Raw genomic sequence first — 19,001 nt, forward strand, 5'->3', positions numbered from 1 at the left:
ACGCAGACGTGCGGTAAGTGAAACTTCGGGGCCGCCTCGCTTCCCCCTTCCCTCCTCTCCTTTCCCTTTCCTTCCCTTCTTCCCTCTTCCCTTGCTGCCTGCCTGCCTCCTGCCTTGTTTCCTTGCCTCCTGCCTGCCTGCCTTCTTCTACACACACCCCCCAGGGGGACCTCCTCCAGACTCTGGCATCCCTCACCTGTGCCTGCCCTCACCCCCACCCCCAGGGCCCCCCACTCACTCAGCCACATGCTCCCTGCCCTCCTCCAGGGGTTCAGCGCATGCCTGGGCACCCTCACCACGGAACTCCCTTCAAGGGTCACCCAGCCTCGACCCTGATCTAAGCACCTTCCACCCCTTCCCTGCATCAAAATCTCAGGCCTGACCCTTTCACCTTGTTGCTGAAAGGCCACCCTGACCGAACCCACCAGATTGCCCCCAGGACCCTGCAGAGACTGGCAACCATGCCCGTTAGTGGCTCTTGCCGGCCCTGCCTTTCCTTAGCCTCCTTCCTTGAAAATGCCAACAAAAGTGCCGAACTGAGAAAGCAGAAGAACCACCTTTCCTGATGCCCTCCCACTGCCCTCCCCGAGGGTGCCTAGAGCCCACCATCTCCCATCCCAAGCCACCCAGCTGGCTCTTCACTCATACTGCACTAGCAAGAGTTGGCAAGGTTGAACCGAGGGCCGCTGCCCAATTGTCCCCTCCTGGCTGCTGCACACACTGCATGAAGGGCTGTGGGGTCTCCCAGCTGGAAAGAAGCGGTGGGGGCATCTTTGTAGTGAGCTTTGCAACTGGCACGGTTTGATTTTTAAAAGGCAAAATTTGGAGCTCAAATCTCCTCGCCCCCTCCCCAAACCAGCTGGAGTAAGTAGGTGAACCAGTTCTCCTACCCAAGAAACGTGCCATTTGTCTCCTCTGCTCAGGCTTTGGATCTTAACCAATCCCAGTGGATTCTGGGTTTCCATCATGGTAACAAGAGAGTAAGGTTCCTTTCAGCTGCTTTTTATTGTCGTTGTCTTCTCCATGATGGCAATGATCAGAGCTTTTCTGACTTCTCTCTGTGAATTCTCCAAAATCACCTGGGAAGCCAGTGTGCTCCTCTCCTTCCACACATTGCAGCTGCCACCCCCATCCCACCCCAAGGCCAAAGGGGCCCCTTCATTTCATCTGCGGTCCACCAGTGAAAATTTGCCCTGAGGGGAAAGGTAACAACAGACTGAGTGGTGGAGAAGTGCTGAAGAAGCTTTTAAAGATGCCTTAGGGCCGCCAACATTTGCTCCTGACCCTCTCTCCTCTGCCACTTCCCTCAGTCCCTGGCATATGGGCATCAACCACATGGCTTTAGAAAAAACTACCCCCAAACCCAGAGTTCTCCAAGGCCCTGTTTGAGAAGGCAGGTGAGCACAAAGGAGGCCACCTGGGCCAGGGCGCCTTGGGGACCCCCAATTGAGTGATTACTTGCAAGATCGGGCTTCTCTGACCACGTTTGGCTCTTCTAAAATCTAATGTACTTTCTCCAGGGTTTCCTTAAAGGGCCTGAAGCTGCTGATGTCAGCTTCGATCTTTGCATTATTGCTGCTTCCTTTCTTGGTCCGTCTGCTTGGACCAGGTTAAGCAAAAGAAGAGTATAGCTGTTTCCTTAAAATGACTGAGTTTGGGGGGTGGATGAGGAGCATGGGCAGTTTATTGGGCCTGCCTTGGTATGCCTTTGCATGGATACATTTCAGGACAGTTAACTTAATTTGCTGTTTTAAGAAGCCTAATCAGTTAATTACAGGAAACCTTGAATCATTATTTTTTTTTGCCTCAAGGGTGTGATCTCTTCCCCTTCAGAGCCCCCCCCCCATCTTAATGAGAACACATTTACTACGTAAGATTAGACTCTTTCTAGGATCGTTTCTCCCTCCCTTTACATCCAGGAACACATAATACATAAACCAAAAGCTAGACCAGGAGAGTGCTGTGGTAGCAGTGCTGCTGTAACAAAACTCATAGGATTTTATGCCCCAGACTGGTTAGCTTTTTCTCTGATTTCCACAAGTAATGCTGCTAATGGCAAGAAAGCAGCCACCAGTCGGGGCTTTATTCAAGGATCTGTATGTAGCCTTACTCAGAGCCAAAGACCTTCCCTTTAGGCACTGGGAGAGGACTCCGTTGTCCTGCCTCCTACACCCATCCTGGTCCTAATGGACTCGGGCTCCAGATGAGAAAAAGAGTGCTACCTTACACTCTCCCCGGTGCCCTAGTTTGGTCAATATTCCCAGCAGGGAAGTGGAGGCTACAAAAGGATTTGGGGAATGAGGATTTTCAACATCCCTGAGATCCGCATACCTGCTCTTGGGGCAGTGGAGATGTGGGGGTCAGATCATTTAGCTAGGGTGCTCTTGAAAAGGAGTCATTTTGGGGAGAAATCCACTGTAAAATGTGAATCTCAAAATCTCTCTCTCTCTCTCTCTCTCTCTCTCTCTCTCTCTCTCTCTTCCTCCCCCTCTCTTCCCCCCTCTCCGAGTTTCTGTCTCTCTTTCTCTTCTTCCCTCCCCCCCCTCTCTTCTCCCCCTCTTCTCCTTTTCTGTTTTCTCTCCTCTCCCTTCTCTTCCCCCCTCTCCTCTTCTTTCCTTCTCTTCTCCCCACTCAGAAAGGTTCAAATTAGCAGAAGGCAGAGAGAGAGAGAGAGAGAGAGAGAGAGAGAGAGAGAGAGCTTCGTCTCTTCTTTGAACCTCTGCTGGCACTGAAGTGACCAGGTGTCCCATCCCGCCCCCCCCCCCCCCAGTTATAGCCTATACTCACAGCCAGAGCTTAAAGCTCTGAAATGATATTGGGGGCAGGGGGCAAGATTTTGGTAACTGGAGCAGTTTGGTCGAACGCTTTGGACCCACAAGGATTGTCTCCCAAGATACTTTTCAAACCGTCTCTGCAGAAGAATGGAGGGAAGCTCAAGGTGACTCTAGTCCAGGGGGCTCAGCATATTATTTTTTTTAGGTTGTTGTTGGGGTTTTTTGCTAGGCAATGGGGTTAAGTGGTTTGCCCAAGGCCACACAACTAGGTCATTATTGAGTGTCTGGGACCAGATTTGAACCCAGGTACCCCTGACTCCAGGGCCATTGTTCTATCCACTGTGCCACCTAGCTGCTCCAGCATATGATTTTGATAAAAAAAAAAAACAAAACAACAACACAAAACCAAAATGAAATATAACTTTTGGCAGAGGGGTTCTCTCTGGCTGAATTTCCTAGGCCTTTGTTGAATTCCCTATGATTAATCCCAAAGTACAAATGAGTCCAGCAAGGTCAAATCGGTAGGGTAGGGTACTATGGTGTGGCCCGTAGGGAAGAGTGTATTTGAAGTGGGTGATAGGGGAGTCAGCTCTGTTCCTCCATCACTTAGCTTGATGAAAAAGACAGATTTTTCAACTCGTCTTGAAAATAAGCTAGAAATTGGAAGTTTCATTTTGTAGACTAGCCCAGCTGGAAGTCAGGAGAGGGAGGAGGAGGAGTGTGTCCTAGAGCCTTCCTCCCCCATGTATATTAGTTACTCAGAGAGAATTCATTGACCTGACCCCCTTCCACTCCCCACTTTTTAATACTAGGCTTTTATTCCAGGTAACACTTTTTAAGTTTTTGTGGAAGTGAGACTTTGCAAGCTTCTCAAGGCCAGGAGTTTGAATTCCCAGGAGGGAGGAGATTCTCCCTTGGCAGATGAGCCTCCCCCTGCATAACATGGTTCAGGTCTGTCCAGATCCCAGCAGATAGGTTTTCTTCTCCTGTGGTTCCATGGTGGCCTGAAAGGATTGTCTTCTAATCTGGCTTCTGCCCGTGGTCCCATGGTGCAATCTAGGAGAAAATGAAAGCTTGCTTGCTTGCAAAAGAATGTGCAGGAGGGGAGTATGGCCTTTGCCCTGTGGACCATCCACTACTGACTGCATCCCCATATGTATTGCCCTCAGAATAAAGGTTTCATATTCTTGACTAAAAACTTTTTTTTTTGCATCGATGTGATCTTTTTTTGGGGGGGGGGGTGATGTCAGTGATTTCATCAACCTAAGGATCTTCTGGTGAGAAAACTCCTTTGCCTAATACAGGTTAACATTTGGATGGTTCTTAGCTCTGAGTGAGGATGAGGAGCGGGACCCCTCCAGCCAAACAGTGATGTGTCAGAGGCAGCTCTTCCTGGCTCTGAAGCTGATTCTCTAGCTATCCATCCACTGCTGATTGTACATGATCTAGGCCCAAATCTGTTTTCAAACCTTTGAAACAAAGCCTTCGACTGCTTCCTGATCCCTTTCTGTATTCTCTGGTTAATTCTGCCCAAGCTGAGATGAGGTCTACAATAGTGTTCTCCAGTCTCTCTGGGGATTGTAGCCTGTCAAATGATGGGGTTGGACTAGAGGATCCCAAATCTCTTTCCAATGCCATGATAAGCTCTATGGGCCTTGCTTCCAGCTCAGCTACTCTGTGATTCTTTGTTGCTTCATTTCAAGACCACCAGTTTCTATTCCTAACTGATCCTAACCAAACAGAAGAAAGCTGACTGGGTGTGGCAGACTCTACAGTCTTTTTTAGAGGCCTGAAGTCACAAGAGAAAAAAAAATCTTTTTCTCCTTCTTTCTTTTTCTCTTTCTTTCTTTTGTTTAAAGGAGGAAGGAAAGGAGAGGTGAATGTCCTCCTCCCCCCCCCCCTCCTCTCCCTTCCCTCTGTTGCTAATTTGTTCAGGTAAAATTCTGCTGGTTTTCTTTCTGTTGGTTCTTTTGTGATGTTGGAGTTGAAATACAGACACTGCTTTATACTTTGAAGGCTATTTTGTTCATTACATCTGTGTCAGAGTTTGAAACGTTTTTTTCTCTGAATAACTGTTGTTCACTCCGATCCTGGCATCTCTTGAAAGGCTAGATGATTAATCTTGGGTCCGAGTAGTCTAACTGGGCTTAGCTGTTTATTGTAGTACTAGCCAGACCAGTGTGGTGCCTCCTTCTGCCTCTTGATCCTGGACAGGTGTCTGCTGTCCCGAGTGCGGGAGCCTGCTGTCAGAGTTGGGGAACGAGAGCAAACTGCCCTCAGCTCCCCTTGACTCTAGTCGGCAGCCAGCCTGCTCCAACTAGGCTTGGAGAGGCTTCCCACCTCATGTTGTTGGCAAATTTCAGGTTGTTCCAGGCCTGGGGGTGGTTACCTTCCCACTAATCATTTTAAAGCAAAAAAGGAAAAGCAGATAATGGAATCAAATTGGGTTTGATTAATTGAACATTTTGTCCAAAGACCAATTCACCAATTAAGATTATTCAGTTATTTCTATTGTATAAGTGTATGGATGATGTCACATAGGTAAAGATTGCTACTTTCTAAAGGCAGTCATTTCCCTTATTTTCCTACTACTTTAATAAATGATCATCATCATCATCATCAAGCATTTATGTGGTTTACCAAATACTTTATAAATATCTCCTTTATCCTTGCAACCTTAATTTTTCATACTGTTATTATTAACCATTTTATAGATAAGGAAACTGAGGCAGGCAGGTTAAGTGTATGTCCAGGGTCACCCAGAACCCAGTGTCTCTGAGGTCATTTGAACTCAGGTCTTCCCAGATTTTAAGTCCTGCTCTCAGTTCATCCAGCTGATAGGGATACTGAATTATCCAGAAGGGAAAGGATTTGGTTGAGAGGGGGGAAGGGCCAGAGTCTGGATATTAACCCACATTCTCTAAAGAGCTGGATTAGCATAAGAAGACCCAGATCTGCCACTTAGCACTTGGGCCACCTTGGGCAAATCACTTCCCCTTCCTAAGTCTACATTTCCTCGTTTGTAAAATAAGGGCCTCTGAAGTCCCTCCCAGCTGGAAAGCATGGAGAAGTTGATTTGATACCCTGTTCTTAGTGCAAACTGCTTTTCATTATAATGGGAATCATCATATTTAATAAGCAGAGGAGAGGTTTTTAATCGATTATCCATTTGTCCCATTCTAGTCAGTAGCTGGGATCTAGAACTTTCCTAGGAATAATCATTTTTAATCTTCCTTTCATCTTTCTTTCTTTTTTTTTCTTCCTTTTCTTTCTTTCTTCTCCCTGCTCTTTCTTCTTTTTTTCTTTCTCTTTCTCTTTCCTTCCTTCCTTTTCCTGAGATCTCATTAGTAGAAAGAATCCTTGGCATGCAAACTCCTGCAGCCAATCGTAGACAGCAAGTGCTCTACATGTCGTAGCCTTAGAGAGTTGCCAGGGTCACCGAGGGGAGGTGACCAGCCTGGCAGCCATCTCCGAGTTGGTGTGCTTCAGAAGTAGGAACCGAACCCATGGCTTCCATATTTTCCTGCTTATCATACCTATAGCTACACCGAACGCTCCCAAGACATCTAATATACTTCTACAATATGATATCTCATCCCTATTTGTTCATATCTGAATACAGGCCCCCTTGGAATCTGCCCTTAACTACTTCATTGTGGCATGGAAGTGATCCTGGCCTCTTAAAAGCTATGCTAATAGATAATCAGCTTGAAAGAACCATCAAAGTTGAGCTCTATAGTTGCTTGGGACTTTGAGGCCCATTCTACAGGAAAGGAAACTGTGATCCAGGAAGGAAAGGTAACTTACCCAATGTCACACAGGATTTCAGATCCAGAGCTGTGAGAGGCTTTTGAGTCAACCCCCGTATAGCAGAGGAAACTGAGGCCCATGGAAGGGAAGGGATTTCATAAATGCTTATGGATGAATTAATTTTGTCCTTGGTAACAGACTAGATTTCTCTTATTCAAGGACTAGTCAGGAGAAGTTTGGGGTTCTTATTAGAGATCTCTGAAATGTTAACAACATGAATTGTTTTAAAACTATAGAGGCTGAGGTGGAGGGCCTCGGGTTTCCCATATGTGAAATGGGACTTGGAACCCTACATCCTTTCTGTTTCTCTTGGAGAAGTTGTAGACAGGATGAAGAGATCTCAGAGTTACCTCAGAAACGTGCCTCTCAAACTCCCAGGTCCTAAATGAGAGTGCTGAAGGATGAAGAATGAGTCACCTTTTTGAAATGTTAGAATGAAGATAACATGACCACATGGCCTGAACTATCATTTACTAACTGTGGAAACTTGACCAAGTCCTTTCCCCTTCCTGAGCCTCAGTTTCCTTCTCTGTCAAATGAAAGTACCGGCCTAGCTGACCTTGCAGTTCCAGATCTAGTTCTTTCTTTATGACTTCATCCTCTGGTGGATGGAGGAAGGCCAAAGCTAAGGGCGAGAATGATCCTAAATGAGCCTCTGGCCTTGGCCTTACCCATAGCACTAATAACTGGCCACAGAATACAATATTTGATACAAAGGTTGACATGTTAAATGGATGAACCTGATCTTTATTATACCTTTGTGGTTACTGAAAGAACCATCTTGGAGAGTTGGAAATAAAATCAGTGAATTCAGTAGACGCTCATTAAACGCCTTCAAGAAGGGGGGGGGAGTGTGTTTTGATAGAAAAAGATGGACCCTGCCCTAGAGCTCTGAGTCTCCTACAGAGGGGAATAAGCCACATGCTTAGACCAACAGGTATAAGCCAGGTGCAAGGAATACTTCTGAGAGAGCAGAAATATGTATACCAGAGGAGAACCAGAGGCAATACTAAGACCTCAGGGCAGACTTCCTGAAGAAGGTGACATTTTTGAATGAATTTGAAGAATAAATAGGATTCCACAAGCAGAGAGCTGTGAGGACCCTACCCTCCCTAGGATATGAGGTCAGAGGAATATCATCATAGTCTCTTTGGATAGACAAGAGGAGACAGAAAATCTTAGTTCTGGTTCTGAAGGTGACCTCAGAGGCCAGTGACTTCACCAAGGTCACATGTAGGATCATCATTTTAGAACTGGAGGAGACCCTAGAAGGCAATCCAGCCCACTCATTTACTTTCACTCATTAATTAACTAATTAATTACTTCTGTTTTAAAGTGTTCATTTGCTTTGATCAGAATTTTCATGTCTTTCAGAATTATTTGGTTTTTTTCAACATGGTTCTCCCTATAGAAATTGTTCTGGGTTATATGACCCAGGATTAATTTTTTTCATCCTCTCATGATACACTAAAATTCCATTACATTCATCAGCTACAATTTATTCATTGATTGAATCCCTTCATTTTGGAGGAAATGGACAGTCCATAAAGTGCTGTGACTTGACTATGGACTTGTAGCTACTAAGTATATGAGACAGGATTTGAACCTTAGTTTTCCTGACTCCAAATCCAGTGCTCAATTCTTTCTACCAACCACACTGACACACTGGGATAATCATGGCAACTTTAAAAGATTATTTTAAAATGCATTTATTTATTTTACATAGATTTGTAGGCTGTGCCTCACACTCTCTAAAAAAGAAAAAAAAACACCTTAAACTCAAGTGGTCCAAAAAGCCCAATTCCCTCATTGGCCATGCTCCCAAATATCTGTATGGCACATCCCCTTTCTGGCAGATGGGGGAGTAGTAGGTTTCCTCTTGGCTCCTCTGGATTGCCTGGCTTATCACAGCCTGAATCATAGTCTAAAGCCTTCCAAAGTGGATTTTTTTTATAATGGGGTCATTGTATCAATTGTTCTCCTATCTCTTCTCATTTAGTTCTGCATCAGTTCATAGAGGTCTTTCCAGTTTTTCCTGAAATGGAAATTTCTTCATTTTTTTAAGGCGTAATAATATTCTACTACATTCACCCCAATGGAAGGGCACCCCCGTAGTTGTAAATTCTGACTAGGCTGAAAAGAGCTGCTAGAAAAATCTGTGTAAATATGGGTCCTTTTCCTATTTCTTTGTTCTTTATAGAGTGTAGGCATATGAGTGATATCACTGGGTCAAAGGATATGAAAGACTTCCAGTGACTTGATGTCTATAATTCCCAATAACTTTCTAAAACGTGTGGAAATAGCGGTCCAGTGATGGACCAGGATCTACCTAGGATGGATACCTGTTGTCCTGTTCCTCCTCTAACATTTGCCATGTTCCTCTCTTGACATCTTTGTAACCTGGCTGCTTGTCTTAATGGCCGATCAAGCTGTGGTATCTGTAGTGTTCATTTCTGCGTATACATAGATCTCAGAAAACCCAATTAACACATTCTTTCTCTCTGTCCAGACCAGAAACCAGGTATGTGAATGGAATGGAACTGTGAGGAAAACCTTAAAGCAAATCACATGGCTCATTTGTAGGTATAATATTGGTTTCTTTTTCTGAGCTCTGCAGTATTTTAATTCTTCTCCCCCAACCCTAATACTTAATAAAGTAGGTCTAACCAGAACTTCTCCTTCTCCCGGGGTCTCACTTTCTTCATTCGTTAAAAGAAAGAATTGGACCTCTGAGGGCCTGTGTGATGCTAGATGTAGAATCGCAGGATACTGACTCTGTCACTTGCTAGCTGCCTGACCTTATTGAAGTCCGTGAATCTCTCTGATCCTCAGTTTCCTGAGGGAAGGTGTTGGCCCACAGCAGGAGTTCCTTACTTTATTTTTTTTTTGCATTTTTGCATATTTATTTTTTTTCTTTTTAGTCTGCAGAAGTTTATGAACCACCTCTTAAAATCATGTTTTCAGATGCATAAAATAAAATACATAGGAAAGAATAAACTTATCAAATAAAACACAATGGCAAAGAAAGTCAATTTTATTGAAATACGGTTATCAAAATGGTAAAAACAAAAAAAATTACAAAAATAGTTTAAAAAATCCCCACAACAAAAATAAAGTTTATGGACTCTGAGTAGGGGAGGGGGAATACCTTGGTTTATACTCAACATTCAGCATTCTTCTAGCTCTAAAATGTTATATTCTAAGGCCTTTTCTAGCCCTGAAGCTCTAATGGGATGCATGCAGAGGTATAAACCCTGCCTTTAGCATTAAAATATTGGGTTCAAATTAGAGAAAAATTAGAATCCAGTTTAGAATGGAAAGTCTTCTGTGACCTTGGACAAGTCATTTACCTACATCAGGTTTCTCATATATAAAATATAGGGGTTGGAGTAGATGATCTCTGGGGTATTATAGAGGTCTTCCTAATGTTTTTCTGAAACTGTCAATTTCTTTTAGAACAATACTATTGCATTACACTTTATTTAGGGGTTCCCCAGTAGGAGGGCTCCCCACCTGCCCTTAGTTTCCAAATTCTACCTAGGATGAAAAAAACTTGCAATGACTGTTTTTATCCTCTTTCTTGATCTCTGTGGTCCTTGGTCCTCTATACCAACTGTAACATTGTATTTTCAAGATTTGAAGATGCTTTCCCCCAGCCCCGATACTTTATATTTAAGATTCTTTGAGCTTATTCAGCTCTGATATTCTGTGTTTGTAGCTTTAAAACTGGAAGGCTGTCTGGTCCAAGCTATTTTACAAGAGAAACTGAGATTCACAGGAGGGTAAATGACCTGCCCAAAGTCACCCAAGGGTTGTGCTCGGGTTGGAACCCATAGTCCTCTAAAAGGTTCTAGTGCACCATGGCTAAATAACTACCTTTAGGCTCCCTCCCACACTATGATCAAAGGGCTACTTTTTTGTAGAAGGGACTCCTCCACATTGTGGAAGAGGCAACCCCCTTGCTTCTTTAAACAAAACCATTTCAGCAATCTTAGCATTCAGGCCAGCTGAGAAAAGATAACCACCACAGAAATATTTCTTTTGAAGCCTAGGGGCCTGTGGAAGATACTCTGTTTCCAACCTTGTCATTTCCGGCCCTCCTTCTGAAATACCACCCTAGACACCATTATTGGGAGGAGACTGAGGGAGCTGAGAGTTTTTCATAATTATGTAAATCACTAATGTTTAGGTGTAGAGGGGGAGTCCAAGACTTGGTCAGAATTATTTTTATTCTCCCTGGTGTTCCCCACAAGCTTATTTAAAAAGGCTAAGTGTTAGCAAATAGGAATCTCAGTTTGTCCATTTGAAAATTGACTTTGATCAGTCAGGGTTCCATTTTCCTTGGGCAGTTTCCTTGGGTTTTTTAAAGCCCAAATTCTGGAGCAATATTTCAGTCACCAGCTATCTAATAATAGTCTGTAAAGAACCAACCATGTTTATATTTTTGAAATGATCTCTTGTTTGCTTTGGAAACTAGCTGGTTCTCTCAGGCTGGCCCCGACCCCATTAAGTCTAAAGTAGAATTGAGCTTAGAGGGTCCTTTCCTAAGGGCCTCTCTCCATTTTACCGCCTGCTTTTCAGAGATCCCAGCATTTTGGAGAGTAAGACTTTGACTTTCACCACAACCGCAAGAGGTCTAGGAAACAGCTGAGACGGAGAGCCTATGGAGATGGTGGACTAGTCAGGACTGGAGTTCTTACTCAAGCCTTCTACAATGTGGCTATGGTCATTGGATCCATTCAGACCCTTACCACCTCTCACCTGGTCTACAAAGGGCCTTCCCAATGTATCTTCCTGCTTCCTGACTGAACAGGGTCATCAGAATTTAGATTGAGAGCTAAAAGGTACCTTTGAAGCTACCAAGTCATTTTACAGATGACAAAACCGAGGCAGACGAAGATTAAGTGACTTGCTGAGCTAGTAAGAGTCAGAGGTGAAATTTGAACCCAGAGCATCGCTGTTCCAAGTCCTGGGTATACTATGATGCCTTCAAATTGTCCTCATGGCCCATCTTAGACAGATTGTTGTTCTCATTTTTCAACTGTCCCTGAATTTCTGTGACCCCATTTTGGGGGATTTTCTTGGGAAAGATACTGGAATGGTTTGCTATTTCCTTTTCTAGCTCATTGGACAGATGAGGAAACTGAGACAGCAGAGGTTATAAGTGACTGCCCCAGGATCATACCACTAATAAGCTGAGACTGGATTTGAAATCAGGTCCTCTTGACTCTGGGCCTAGTGTTCTATTCATTGCCCCACCTCTCTGCCCTAACATTCATCTTTATCCCCCTTTATCCCCAATTTGATGATCAGTGGTAAGTAGTGATTGCTTAATAATCACAAGAAAAATCAAGTCCTCTTGGTAAGATTGCACCTATATAACTGATATCAAATGGTTTACCATCTCAGGGAGGGGAGGAAGAAAATTTGGAACTTAATATTTTAAAAAGCAAATGTTAAAAATTGTTGTTCCATGCAATTGAGAAAAAAATAAAATGTTTTTCTAGGGGGGGTGAAAATAGATCTATTGATGAATTGTAAACTGCACTCTTTTTGGAAAGAGACAGTCTGAGTTGAAGTCAAGATTTGGCTTTTTCCTATCTGTGTGACCTTTGGTGAGTTGTCTTTCCTCTCCAACCTCAGTTTCCTCTGTGGGATAAGGGGTTTGGACAAGATGGTCTCTGAAGTCCCTGATGACTTTAAGTCTTGGATTTTAGGAGCCCAATCCCTCCAACTTTGAATTCTCTTTTAAGGTTCTTCCCACCTTGGAGGTTCTGTGGTCTCCTCTAGCTTGGATATTGTACACTCTATGATCCATGACCTGTTCTAATTTTGACACTCAGTGTTTTGAGCTCTATAATCCATTGTAGCTGTGACATCCTGAGTCCTTTGTTCTAAGTCACATTCCACCTCCAACAATTTCTGTTATAGTTGAGACGTTCTTTGTTCTATCTTCCATGATTCCTTAGAACTCCAATATTCTACAGTCTTCTGTGGTCCAAGGTTCTTTCTGGCCCCGATGTCCTTGGTTCTGTGGCTCAAAAATAGCTACTATACTGTGTGATCTTTGTATACACTTTGAAGAGGAAATAAGAATACACCCATTGCTGTCAGCTTTGGTCCTTGTTCCTTTCTCTTTTGTCAGGGTCCACCAGGAGAGCCTAGGCTCATACTTTGAGGGCCTCCGCATGTCTTGGGTTTCTGGGAGGGCCATGGCACCTTGTCCCAAGCATCAGCCACTAGTGTCCTCTTGCCGGAATGTCCATGTGAGGTCATGGTAGATAATGGCCCATGTCGCTGATTTTGGAAGGGGAGTTCTTAAGCTACTTCCCTTAGGACAGGCATCACGTCTCTGCTAGTTGTTGCTTGTTTCAAAGAATTATGGTCCAAGCAAGACTGAGCAAGGTTGGAAGGAGTGGAAGAAGTTGGAGACCCCTCTTTCTGGCTTTCCTTGGAAGCAAGTGGGCTCCTTACCTCCGTGACCAAAAATCACTTCTCTGCATCACTTTGGAAGCTCCCAGGAATGTGGGTCTCTCTCACCCATCATGCCAAGGACTGTCAACCTGTCACTTCTTTCTGTCTGTCTCTTTTTCTTCCTCCCTTCCTCCATTTCTGTCTCTGCCTATCTCTCTCTCTCTCTCTCTCTCTCTCTCTTTCTCCCTCCATCTCTCTCAGTCTCTCCCTCCATTGCTCTCTCTGTGACTATCTCTCCCCAGTCTCTCTCTTACTCTATCTTTCTGTCTGTTTCCCTCTCCCTCTCCTTTCTCTGTCCCTCCCTCTTTGCTCAGCCCCCCCCCACTTTTCCCAAATAGGGCAGGACCTCCCTCATCCAACTGCTGCTTTGCCCCTTGGCCTGTGATTCACCCAGATGGCAAAGGAAGAAGGCCCAGCCTCTTCCTCTGGAGTATGTGGTTGTGATGGCAGCTGAGTTTTCCTGGGAACCTCCCATTAACAGAGGCCCTTTTGGCTAGGCGCTAAACACCCCAAACTGACTCCCCCCCCACACACACACCCCTTTTCCTTTTCGAAAGCAAGCCACGTTTCAGAGCAAATCCATGCCTGGGTTTATTTAAAGATGTGCTGAGTCATTTTAGGAGGCAGTGGCTACACCCCAGTCTGGGGGGAGTAAGTTGATAGGTGAAATCTCCCTGGCTTCCTCTGGAGGGGACAGACAAGGTGACCCATTTCTAGCCCCTGTGACTCCCCAGTGTATTCTCTGCAGACTTTTGATTCTCCTCTCTCTTGGATCCCTTCCCAGGCCATAAAGGAGGGAGCTGTCATTAAACCAGCAGCCTTCACATAAGCTTGATTCTCTCTCTCCTCCCTCCCTTTCTTTCCTTCTCTTTCCCTGTTTTTTCCCTTCACCTCTTCCTCCCTTTGTGTCCCTTTATCTTCTGTCTCCTCTTCCACTTTTCCCTTTCCCATCTTCTTCCCCACTATTCCTGCCTGCTTTCTCTCCCCTCCCCCTCTTCCTTTTTTCCTTCTCTCTTCTTTCTCTCTTGCTCCTCTCTCCATTTCCCTCCCTCCTCTCTTTCTCTCTCCCTCTCTTCCTTTCTTTCTCTTCCTTTCTCCATCTCCTTTCTCTGTTCCTTCTCTCTCCCTTTCTTCCCTATCTCTTTCCTCTCTCCCCTCCCTTTCTTCTCTTTCTTTCTTCCCCTTTCCTTTTTCCCTCCTTCTACCTCTCCTCTCTCTCTCTCTCTCTCTCTCTCTCTCTCTCTCTCTCTCTCTCTCTCTCTCTCTCTCTCTCTCTCTTTCTCCCTCTCCCCCCTCACTCCTTCGGTCCGTTCTTTCCAGCTCAGGCTCAGGACTAGAGAAGAGACGAAGCCAAGTGGCAGCTCACTGAATTGACCCCCTCCTCTTCCTTTTTCAGTAGTCGGTGTGATTTAAGTTGTCACCATGGTACATACCAGTTGCCATAAAGAGTTACCTATTTCCCTTCCAGTCGCTTCTGTCTTTAGCAGTGGAAAGTTAGAAGTCAGTCAGCATCTGTTCGGGCGCTTGCAGACTGAAGCTTCCTCATAGACTGACTGGCTGTGCTAGAAGGGGACCTTAGAGATCAGCTCATCTAAACTCTCCTTTTAGAGCAGAAGAAACTGAGTCTTGGATGTCTGGCATCCCACATGTTCCTCCTCGGGCTCCTGGCCACATCCCACCCAACCTATTTTCAGTTGCCTTTGAAACCCCAGTAGGCCCTGGGCTGGCTGGTCCCTTTCCCTGGAGGCCTTGGCTCTGCCTTCACCTCAGGTCCAGGCTAAGCTAAACTGTCTTTCCTGCCCTTTAAACATCCCCTCCCTCTCCCATTCCCAGAATGGACTTTTCTCCTCTTTCCGCGTTCCTCCCCCCAGTCTGACGATGCCCATAATTTTCTAAATCTTCCGCCAAACTGGAGTAAAAGTAGAGCACCCTCCCCTCCCCCCAGTTCCCCAGAGAAAAGGAGCGTGGTATTTAAGGCATCTAAATGGTGACATCAAGAGATGAAGACATTAAATTAAGGAAGCCTGGAGAACAAGCACATTCCACAGCGTCAGAGACTGTGAGACCTAGAAGGAGTTACTTAGGGAACATAGAATCTAGGAAGTCAGCTGGGAGGGGCCTTAGAACACTGAATGTCAGAGCTGGAAGGGCCCTTAGAACATAGGATGTCAGAGCTGGGAGGGGCCTTAGAACACTGAATGTCAGAGCTGGGAGAGGTCTTAGAACACAGGTTGTCAGAGCTGGGGGTGGGTTAGAAATTAGCTGGAAGAACTTTAGAACAGGAAATATCCAAACTGGGAGGGACTTCAGAACCTAGAAATACTGGAACTGGCAGGGCCTTTAAAACAGGGAATGGCAGAACTGGGAGGAGCCTTAGAACCTAGAGAATCAAAGCTGGGTGGGCCTTAGGACCTAGAATGTCAGCATTAGAATGGGCCTGAGAACCCAGAACGATGAGCATATGCTGTTAGAGCAAGAAGAGATTTTTAGTGATAGAATCTAGAATGGTGGAGGTGGAAGGTGTCAGGCAAATGATAATCACCTAATGAATGAATGCCTATTCCTTCCTTGAAAGTCTTGTCTCTCCTTTTACAGATTGCGAAAGTGGGTGGCTGGGCCACCCTTGGGATCAGAGTCCCGGCCTCCTAGTCTATGAGGTCCCTTCTTCAATGTCTCTGGTCCTAGGGCCCCCTCATTTTCTCACCCTAAGGAGCCGCTTTCCCTGAGACCTTCTCCAAATGGGGCAGGCCAAGGGTAACCAAATGAGTCAGATAGTAGACATAATTATGAGCAGTCAGGAGGCCAAGTTTCCACCTCCTACACATTTTAAACTTCTGATTTAGCACTGATAATCTGGATGCGGATAGGAGTAACATTGATAATATATATATATATATATATATATATACATATATATACATATATATATATGTATATATATATATGTATATATATATATACATATATATATATATATATATATATATATATATATATATATATAGTATTTTGAGGCTTGATCCATGGCCGGAAGGAGCAAGTATTAGAGCCAGGGACTCATACCTCAATTGCTTTTGATTCTCTGTAACATTCTAGGTTGGGCTACATTCTATGCAAATGAAGACAGGACTGTTCTGAATAGAAGGCACCTCAGGAGTTCTGTGCTTAATGGGACTTAGAACTACAAGGGGACCTTCCATTGAGTTCAAAGACTTTCTCGGGTCACGCAGGTCATGCTGTACAGATGGAAGTTTGGCACCCAGCTACTTGGCCTTTTTAGCAATCCAGCTCAAATGTCTTTCTCTGTCGTCCCTTATCTCACCCAGCATTTGATATTTTTACTGACAATATTGATAGAGAATAAGTCAGAGTACCTCACTGGATATAGAGGAGGGCAGCTGCTGAGGCAAGCCTGGTGGTCGTTGTTGCCAGACCTAGCAAGGGAAGCCCTTAAAGAGAGGCCACCATCTGGCATCTGGGCCAGGAGGGAAGCGGGGGTGAGTAATTTATTGTGATTCATCTGGCTCTTCCTTATTCATTACAAAAGTGAAAGATTTTAACGTGTATGCATGTGTGTGTGTGTTCATGTGCACATGTGCATGTGCAGAGGAAAGAGAATTCTGGGCAGAGCTCTGTCTGCTTCTGAAGACTTTCTTGGGGAGTTCTAGGCCCTTAGAAAGCCAGTCTGGAGCTTCTCCATGCCATTTACTTAGGGGATTGTCTGGTGCCAGCTGAGAGCAGGCTGGGCACTAATTCTCCTTTCTCTAAAAAAGTTGGGTAATAACTGGATGGGGCAACTGTGGTGGGGTGACCAGAACCTTGGGTTTGGGATCAGGGGATTTGCTGCCTTACTACCTGTGTTGCCTTGGCAAATTACTTCCTCTCTCTGGGCCTCAATTTCCTTAATCTTGAAGGTCCCTTCCAGCTCTGAAATACTCTCTACAATCTTCCTACCTCTGCTCCTTTGAGGCTAAGAGATCATCTAGTCTAATTATAGATTACATAAAAATTTGAGCTTGGAAGGGCTGTTAGTATGTTGTATGTTTGCATTGATAAAGACCATAGACAGCTGAGCAGTAAGAGACTTGAAAGGTCTCAACCTTTTGCACCCAAACCAATTCCCCCCCCCCATCTGTCCAATACTAGCTTTTCTTTTAAGAGGCATCAGAGTGTGGTGGGAGTCAAGATACCCTGCCTTCCAGATATTTCTAGGTGTCTCTGCTATCCATGAGCTTATGTGACCTTCAACAAGTCACCTCTCCTCCCTTTCCTCAAGCCTCACCTTCCTCATCTGCAAAATGATGGAATTGGAAAAAAAAATCCCTAAAGTCCTGCCTAAGTCAGAAGAATCTAGAATTCTGTGGCACTGATACCTTAATCTTTGGTGGAGATGTTGTCTCTTTCCTCGGTACCTCATTTTTTTTTTTAGTCTTAGATTCTAGATGCTACCAAAAGTTGATATTTTTCTCACATAGACAAAGTCACTCAAGGAACTCTGGATCAGATTGTTTAGACCTGGTAATTTGTGGATGAACTAAGTGAGGAACTTAGGATTCATGTTCTCTCACTCCCCTTGCCTCATGCCCCCCCCATCTCTGTTTCTCTGTCCCTTTCCCCCCATAGCTGAGGAGGTTCTAATAGATTTATCATGAACATTTCATAAAGGCAAGATGATCCCAAGCTAAGTGAATACTACTCTGGTTTTCTCCTAAAAAAACCCTTACAGGGCAAGGAGGAGGTTCCTACTCTTTTCTCCCAGGTTAGGGATTAGGCCTCCAGGTCTACACTAGCTCTTATCATCTGACAACAGAGTTTGTGGTAACTGAACTGCCAAGGGGGCAACATTCAGGGTGGAAGCACTCAAGCCATGGCCCAGACTCACTGTTGGCCTAATCCTAGAGGTCCTTCCCCAAGCTTTCTATGGACTTTGGTTTCTCATGTTGTACCTGAATTATTTGTTGTCTTGTCAAAAAGTGCCACTCACTCCATTTCCCATGCTTAGTCATCACTCTTCTCCCCGCCTCTGCTGTCTTGGTGAAGTTAGATCACATCCTTTGGCTTTTAGCTCAGGCCCGTGGTTTAAGATTGAGCAAGTTTACATCATAAACTCGTAGAATGTTAGAGCTTATGACACCCTAGAACATAGTGTTAAGATGTACGGTATTAGAGCTGGAGGGAGCTTGAGATATAGAATTTTAGAACACAAAACTTCAGAACTACAGAGGGGTAGTGATGCTTAGAATAGAAAACGTCAAAATTGGGAGCAAACAGAGAACAGAAACTATTGAAAAGGGCCTTAGAAAAGAGAATGTCAGAGCTGGGAAGAACCTTAGGGAATTACATAGCTGGAGGTGCGCTTACAACAGAGAATGTCAGAGCTGGGAGGGACCTTAGAGCAGGGGCCACAGAACAGAGGGTGGGAAAGGGCTTAGAACCCAGACTGTAATATATGGCAAGCACAGGAAAGCTTGAGAATGGTGGTGAGGCTAATTGGACTGGGACACAAAAGGAGTTGAGATTTGTGACATAAGCTGAAGCTGAAGAAGATGGATGCAAATCTTGTCAGAAGAAATGGAGTGTTACTTCATGGTTCACTAGCTCCCCTCGGAGGTCCTCCTCTTTTCTCCCCTCCAGTTTCCCTTAGCACTGATGCCTCCTACTCATGGTTCAGTTTCCTAGATTTAAATTGTAGTGTCAGTAACCAATTCCAAAGACTAGAGCTAGGAGGGTCATCGAAGGTCAAACCTCATAATTGATAAAAGAGAAAATTGAGATTTAGGGAGAGAAAGTGACTTGTCTGAGATCACACAGAGGAGCCGAGAGCTAGAGCTGGAAGAACAGGACCACAGGAACCCTCGTTTGACTGATACAATGAAGTCTCTCACCCCAAATCCCCCAGGTCGTAATTGTCAGGTGTCCTTTGACACTTGGGTCATTGTGCCA

At 44.7% G+C, this 19,001-nt stretch overlaps 1 protein-coding gene across 1 annotated transcript in view; it reads left to right on the top strand.

The window, feature by feature from the left end:
- Positions 1–19,001, top strand: part of AR (androgen receptor) — a 210,183-nt gene that overhangs the window by 5,047 nt on the left and 186,135 nt on the right. The window contains exon 2 of the mRNA XM_074201797.1: positions 7–13. Coding sequence (XP_074057898.1) covers positions 7–13 — 7 coding nt within the window. The remainder of the gene's footprint in view (positions 1–6; positions 14–19,001) is intronic.

Source organism: Macrotis lagotis, chromosome X (assembly GCF_037893015.1).
Source record: "Macrotis lagotis isolate mMagLag1 chromosome X, bilby.v1.9.chrom.fasta, whole genome shotgun sequence".
Lineage (NCBI taxonomy): Eukaryota > Metazoa > Chordata > Mammalia > Peramelemorphia > Peramelidae > Macrotis > Macrotis lagotis.